Here is a 7615-nt window from a genome sequence, read left to right on the forward strand (position 1 = left end):
CCTCCCTTCCTCTTTCTTCCTTCTTCTTTGGTAGTATTGGGAATCGAACGCTATGACTAGCCTTTTCAGTTGAATTTTTAATTTTTTTTTAAAATTTTGGGACAGCGTCCTGCTAAGTTGCCCAGGCTGGCCTTGGACTCACTATCCTTAAATTGCCTCAGTCTCCTGAGTAACTGGTATTACAGGTGTGTGCTACCACACCCACCTTCTTTCCACTTTCTTTGTACCACCAGCATTTTCTTATATTTCAAGAATCAGCTCAACATCACTGTCTCAGAAAGGCCTTTGCTGACACTCTTTTGAAGAAGCCCCATCCCCACCTCCACCAGCCTCTCTATCCCATGTCCCTGGTTTATGTCTTTCATTGTATTTGTAACTGAGTTTTCTTAGTGTTGTATAGTGTGTATTATCTGTTTCCTATAACAGTATAAACTCCCTGAAGGTAGAGGTCCTTTTTCTTTTGCTCTTTGGTGTATGCCTGACCCCTTGCACAGTACCTGCCATGAAATAGTATCAGTATGTGTTGAATGGGTGGCTGAATGAATGACCTTATTTTGTCAGTAAGAGAGCTGTGGGACTTCTCAGCTTCTCTCTCTTCCTCTCTCAACTCCTTCTTGTTCCTATCCTTTCCCTAAGTCCCAGAGAGTGAGCTCCCACTGCTCCGGACAATAGAAGGAGTTGAGGAAGTGTTTGGCTACTTGCAGTCCCTTCTAGTCTTGCTCCCTCCCTATTGTCCTCATTTCAGCTTGGGCCAGGGCGGGGATTCCCTGTGTGAGCAGTCCAGGATTTAAAGGAGACTAGAAGAACTCAGGATGGGTTTTGGCAGCCACACAATGTTCCCCATGTACCTGCTTCACTGACCGGTAGCTTCAGTCCAGCTCACCCTCCTAGTCTCAGTCTGGATTTTCTCCCACTGCCAACACTGAGCTCCATAGATTGCCCACTGTTACATCTGGCTTCTTCCCTTCTGCTTTGGCTCTGGCCTTCCTGCTTTCTCTTTTCCCTAGCCTCCCCCTTCCAGACCCAGGGCTGCTGAGAATGAGTTTCTGATCTACTGCCAGACTCATCTTTGCTTCTCTCTGACATACAGAAGGTTCATTTCCCCTGGACATTGCCTCTGTGAAGAAGGACCACGGTTTTCTGGACGAAGACTCTCTGGGGGCTTTGTGCAGGTAGGGGGCTGAGACCCAGGCCTTGGAAGCCAAGAGCCCAGCTTGGGACTTCCTCATGGAATAAACAATCCCTATAGCTCTTGATAGAGGAGCCCAGTTTATTAAGAAGAATCTTCTTTTGCAGTCATGTTGCTCTTTCTGTTTTCTGTGTCTGTGACAGCCTCACCCAGTCGCTATTGCTAGAAAGCCCAGATCCTAACTTGATTCTTTTCTCTTTAATTTATAGTCCTCAAACATTCTCAGCTTTAATCTCTCTCTACTTAGGGCCACTCCGTCCTTGTCTGAGGTTAAACCATGACTGTTGATCTATCAAAGTATTTGCCTAACTGGCTATCTTCTGCTCTCACACCCATGGCATCCATCCTTTTTAGAGCCACTAGATCTGGCTTTCTAAAGCTGCAAGTGGATGCCTCTCTGTTTAAAATTTGTTACTGCCTCCATGCAAAACAGCAAAGCATTATTAACATAACACTCAGGGCCCTTTGCCATCTGCCTGGATGTACCTGATTGGCCCGAAGCCTAGGATAGGCATTCTTATTCCTTTCACCCTCAGAATCACATTTCTTCCCTCCAGAAGCCTGGTCCCATCCTCTGTATACCTGTGCCTTCTGTCTACTCTGTTCTTGAACTCATCTAGTTTGTGTAGTGGTTTATTTCCATATCTGTAAGCTTCTGGAGGACAGAGGCCATAATCTCAGCATCATTTGGAGTGCTAAAGTATTCAGGGACACTGGGGCTTTGGAGAAAAATTTTCATGGCTTGACCCTAGGAAGTAGTGGGTGGGATCTTGAGAGGATGGCTTTGGACTTGGGACCCTTAGGTGAACACTTAACATTTTGTTGTAGGAGGCTGATGACCTTGAACAATTGTGCCTCGATGCAGCTGGAGGTTCATTTTCAAAGCAAGCAGGTAAGTCCCTGTTAGGGATGGGGTCTCTGACCTGTAGCACTGTGGAGAAAACCCATGACATGTATAAACTACTTGTGAAACTAGCTGCAGCACCCAGAGCAATGTAGGAGGCCCCTGTTCAGCAGGCTCTGTGAGGCAGCTAGGTTTTGGTACACTGCATCTTTAGGGGAGAGTGTGAGAAAAAGTACCCTGGCCATAGCCTCAGCCCACCTCTCCCATCTGGGTTTACCAATGACTTAGTGATGGCCCCTCCTCAAGGAAAACCATCTGCTTCCACTGCTTGGTTTTTGATGGTTTCAATTCCTTGAATAGAGGACAGACACAGAATACTGTGGTAGATCGTAGCCTCTGTCATTTCAGAAGTCAGGATCCCCATAGCCTCGCCCTCATGTGGTCTTACCCTCCTAAGCCTCATTTTCCCCATCTCTGTAGTGAATTGAGGGGCTGAATTAATAGCCTCCAAGCACATTTCCAACTCTGTCTCTGGGAATGTAGGCCTTCTGACCCTGTTGTTTTCTGGGTACAAACTTTGTTGATTTCTTCTGGGCTTTGCTCAAGGGGACTGCAGTCAGGTGGGCCAACTAAGTTGCCAGAGCCCTGGTCTATGAAGCACAAGATCCATGGGGCCTGCTTGCTGCGCTGCCACTGACTGCTGAGTGATTTGGGGCAAGCTCTTTCCCCTTTGTGGGCCTGTTTCCTCACCTTGCGAAGGAGGAAAAGTATTAGAAAATCTAGTCCCCTTCAGCTTTAGTAATCTTGTCATTCTAAGTCTAAGATTACAGCCTGAGCATTCAGGAGGCTCTGCCACTGACTCCCTGTGTGTGTCACTGAATGACCTTGGACAAATGATTTCACATGTGTCGGTGTCACTTTCTGTATTTGTAAAATGAGGCGTTAGATTAATTAGCTGACTGTTACCATACATCTGGGACTATGACTCCTGATTTCCTTTAGCACTTTCCAGACCAGAAAGCAAGGCCCTTCACCTCAAAGCTCTCCCTGCCCCAGGAATTTAGAGGCAGAGATGGAACACAAGCTAGAATTTGTGGGCTGGACCTCTGTGACCCCTCCCTGTGGTGCCCTCCCCAGAATGAAGACTCAGAAGAGGAAGAACAGTGTACCATCAGCAGCTACTGGACTTTCCAGCAGGAAAGCAAGCAATGGTCTCATGTTGGTTCCTCTGACCTGCAGAGCCCACCAAGCCCTAGCCTGCCAGTGACCTCAAGCTGTGAAAGTGTCCTCACTGAACTTAATGCCACCTCTCTGCCAGCTATCTCTATGAGCTTACCACCCGAGCAAGTGAACCTGCCTCTGCTAGCCTGTGTCCCCAGCTCAAGTGACCAGCCCCGGCTTAGCCCTACACAAGGCCAGGTGGGTCCCCAGGACAAAGCCAAGAAGCACCATACCCGCAGCTTCCTGAAACACCTTGAGTCTCTGAGGCGAAAGGAAAAGGGTGACAGTCGGCAAACAGAGATCCAGCGCAGCCCAGCCACCTTGGAGAAGGCCACCAAAGCCTCATCTTTTCACAGTTGCCGTGGCTTCCTCTCATCTGGATTTTATAGAGCTAAGAATCAGGCAGCCACCTCAACCAGTGGTAGTGGTGGTGAGACTCGGAGGGCTTGGGAGCCTTGGCCTGTGGCCACATTACGGCATCCTCAGCAGGTATACCGGGGTAACTACCTGGTACATGTGCCCAGGGACCATAAACCAGGCACATTCCCTCGTTCTCTTTCCATTGAAAGCCTGTGTCCAGAGGATGGACACTGCCTGGAAGATTGGCAGCCAGGTAGGCACTGGGGCTATGAAGGACGCCGGGGCTCCTGTGGCTCAACAGGCAGCCATGCCAGCACGTATGACAACTTGCCAGAGCTATATCCAGCTGAGCCTGTACTGACTGAGGCCAAAGCTGAAGAAGAGGAGGAGCATGGGAACAGCTATGCCCACCTGGATGACATCCTTCAGCATGTGTGGGGCCTGCAGCAACGGGTAGAGCTCTGGTCTCAGGCTATGTACCCTGAACTGGGGCCTAGAGATAAGGAAGAGGAAGAGGAGGAGGAAGAGGAAGAGGAAGAGACCACTTCATCAGTAGAAATAGCCACAGCTGAGGTTGAAGACAAGCCTGAGGCTCTGGTCCCAGCAGAGGCTCCAGCCTGTGGAGAGTTCCCAGCCCAGGTCCAAGCGGAAGTCCAATCAGAGATCCTGGCTCAGGCCCCAGAAGATGCTGGACGGTTGGCACAAGCAGAAGCCGAGCCCCAGGACAATGAGCAAGAGACAAACTCAGGTGGGGAACCCACCTCTGCCTCCAGCCTTTCTGTGGAAGAAGCACATTCCATTTCTGACACTATGGCCTCTGCCAGTGAGCTTGACAGTAGTGGGAATTCCATGAATGAGACTGAAGCTGCAGGGTCCCTGGTAGGACTCCAGGCATCAGTGACCCGGGAACGGCGTGATTCAGGAGTTGGAGCCTCACTTACTAGACCCTGCAGGTGAGGCTAGGGGCAGGGATTTCTGCTTGTCCTCTCTCCAATTTCTTAGTCATAAGGCCCAGGGGCAGATTCTTGGGGGCTGGGTGATCACCTCCAAACAAGCAATTCTAGAAGAGAAACAGAAAGGGTATGAGACATGGGAGTTTAAAGTATTAGGTCAGGACCTGCCCTGGTATGGCCTTGAGGAAATGGAAGCCTCTGTTCCATCTGGGCCTTAGTTTCTTTGTGCAGTAAGGGTGTTAGAGGAGAGAGTCTCTGCCTTGCAGCTTTGCCATTGAGGGTTTCTAGGCACAACCCCTCCACAGTAGTCTTGGAATGTACAGAGGATTGGCATGGCTGGGCCTGAGGTCGATGCCACCCTTCTCCCCAAGAGATCCTTGGCCCCTGGGTAGACCTGACAGCCAAAATTTAGCTGTTTTTACCATGAGGCCCACTAGCAGCACTGAATGTGGTCCTACCTCCTGTATATTCTTTCTTTGGGTATAAAGAGGGGGGGCAAAAGCACACATCCTTTTCTAAGTGTTCACCAAATCTGCTTCTCTGGCTTTCTCCACTCTCTACTCCCATCAGGAAGCTCCGCTGGCATAGCTTCCAGAGTTCCCACCAGCCCAGCCTCAACTCAGAGTCTCTGGAGATTAACTGGCAGTCTGCAGGTCAGATCAACCTCCTACACAAGGGCTCACTGCTGAGGCTCACTACCTTCATGGAGAAGTACACTGTGCCCCACAAGCAAGGTTGGATCTGGTGAGTGGCTCCTAGGCCATGGTAGGCAGCTCCCAGAGGGTACAGGCAGGCAGAACCGCCAGGCCTATGGAGCAGGTGTGCTGTGCCAGGAGGCTGGAGGGACCCCGTGAGGATGTTTATGGGACAGAGGTCTACAGGTCCTCCGGCTCTTCCTTCTCATCTAGCTTCCATGCTGCCATGGGTGAGATTGTCCAAAAATGTAGCTGTGGTTTTCAGACTCCAGATAAATAAATACCCCCATGCCCCATGGCTCCCCTTGTCCAGATTCCTTTCCATCATGATCCTTTCATGTTCTTGTCCCCGTCATCTTCCTGACTCTTCAGCCTGCCACTCTCTAGTAGGCATATCTTACCCAGCAGTGGGACTAGTTGCCCTTCTCTGAATGTGCCATGCTCTTTTCCCCACCTCTCTGCCTTTGTTTATGCTGTTCTCTGACTGGCATGCTTTTGCCCCACTTCTCCTCTGGAAGAAACCTTCTTATCCCTTGAGAGCCTGCTGAGTCTTGCCACCTCTTTAGAGCCTTCCTTGTCCCTCTGGGTACAGTTCCCCTCCCTCATGGGGCTCCATAGGGTTTTGGCTGACTATTGGCCACATGATTTGTCACTGCCTGTTGGCACAGTTACCTCCTTGACCAAGAGCTCCCTGTATCTTTGACTCATTCAAGCTGGGCCCGTAGCCGGTGCTCAGTGAGTCTGGACTCTGGGCTATGGTGTTTTCCTCCTCTCTTCACCATCCCTATTCCCTCAGTCCCTTGAGACCGTAGATGGAGTCTTTATAGTGCTCTTCTTCCCTCCTTGTTTGTCACTCTCCCAAACAGGTCAGTGCCCAAGTTCATGAAAAGGAACAAGACCCCAGACTACCGTGGACAGCATGTATTTGGGGTGCCCCCCCTCATCCATGTGCAGCGAACAGGCGAGCCACTGCCACAGAGCATTCAGCAAGCCATGCGCTACTTGCGCAGCCAATGCCTGGACCAGGTGAGCCCTGGGGTGGTCTGTGGGGAGATGGTACTGGGGCAGGAGGCCCTTGCTGAGGAGCCAGGGAGGGAGCTGATCTGCCTTCCCCTAGGTTGGGCTGTCCACCAGAGACCTCCTGGCCTCAGCCAGGCCCAGCAAGGATGGAGCCAAAGCTCCTTCCCCTTCTTAGGACTGGGCCCTTGAACCCACCTTTGTGGTAGTTGCTTTCTGGCCCAGGCTCTATAGTCTTCATCTGCTAGGAGCATGCCTTAGCCAAAAGGCACATTTTCCTTCTCATCTCTAAGAAACCCATCTTTCTCCTTGGCCCCTATGTTGTCAAAAGCCTTTGCTTTGGCCTTGCCATTTACTTCTCACCTAGCCCAGTGGGAAGCCCACCAGGCTTTGGAGTCTCTATGATGGCCTATGTTCACAGTCTCCCTCCTCCCTCCATGTTGTCCTCCGTCCCTGTTCTGCGTGAGCCAGGTGGGCATCTTCCGTAAGTCTGGTGTCAAGTCCAGGATCGAGAATCTGCGCCAGCTGAATGAGAACTCTCCTGACAATGTGTGCTATGAGGGCCAGTGTGCCTATGATGTGGCTGACCTGTTGAAGCAGTATTTCCGGGACCTGCCAGAGCCCATCTTTACCAGCAAGCTCACTACCACTTTCCTACAGATCTACCAGCGTGAGTCACCTGCACCTCTCCCCCAAAACCTGCTCTACGCACACTCTCCCTGAATCTTAGGGCTTGTGCGGGATCAGCCTGGGGCCAGACCCATGAGCTCAGGAGAACACTTACTCTCTGGAGTTGGAAAAGCACTTGGAGGGACTAGTTGACTCCCGCTTTATGGAAGGGTAGACTGAGGCCCTGAGGCAAAGAAGGGACTTACCCACTGTGTATTAGGAACAGAGCTGGATTGAGCCCCCAGAGACTTCCCAGAGCCGCAAGAAACTTTTCCTCCTTGGCTCCCCTTGGGACTGCTGTGCTTCGCACATTCTTGGAGGTAGGACGTCTGCTGCCTGTGCCTCTGGGTAGGTAAAGAAGGCTCTGTGTCCTTTCTTCCCCACAGTCCTCCCCAAGGATCAGTGGTTGGCAGCAGCACAAGCTGCCACATTGCTTGTTCCTGATGAGAACCGAGAAGTCCTACAGACCTTGCTCTACTTCCTAAGTGACATTGCATCCGCTGAGGAAAACCAGATGACAGCTGGAAACCTGGCAGTGTGCCTGGCCCCCTCCATCTTCCACCTTAATGTCTCCAAGAAGGATAGCTTGTCACCCAGGTGAACTGGGGGAAGAGCACCGCAGGTCCAGGCTAGGAGGGTTTGGCCCCAGTGGGATCGGGTGGCGGTG

The 7615-nt window shown here is 51.2% G+C and overlaps 1 protein-coding gene across 5 annotated transcripts in view; it reads left to right on the forward strand.

Annotated features, from left to right (window-relative positions):
* The window catches only part of Stard8 (StAR related lipid transfer domain containing 8), a 39654-nt gene that overhangs the window by 28068 nt on the left and 3971 nt on the right, over positions 1-7615 (forward strand). For 4 of the 5 annotated variants that reach the window (XM_033760285.1, XM_010632177.3, XM_033760284.1 and 1 more), the window contains exons 3-9: positions 1091-1172; positions 2018-2081; positions 3171-4567; positions 5138-5311; positions 6129-6288; positions 6751-6949; positions 7335-7545. In XM_033760285.1, coding sequence (XP_033616176.1) covers positions 1091-1172; positions 2018-2081; positions 3171-4567; positions 5138-5311; positions 6129-6288; positions 6751-6949; positions 7335-7545 — 2287 coding nt within the window. The remainder of the gene's footprint in view (positions 1-1090; positions 1173-2017; positions 2082-3170; positions 4568-5137; positions 5312-6128; positions 6289-6750; positions 6950-7334; positions 7546-7615) is intronic. The other variant, XM_010632176.3, reaches the window with a different exon arrangement.

Source organism: Fukomys damarensis, unplaced genomic scaffold (assembly GCF_012274545.1).
Source record: "Fukomys damarensis isolate Sample0158 unplaced genomic scaffold, DMR_v1.0_HiC HiC_scaffold_39, whole genome shotgun sequence".
NCBI lineage: Eukaryota > Metazoa > Chordata > Mammalia > Rodentia > Bathyergidae > Fukomys > Fukomys damarensis.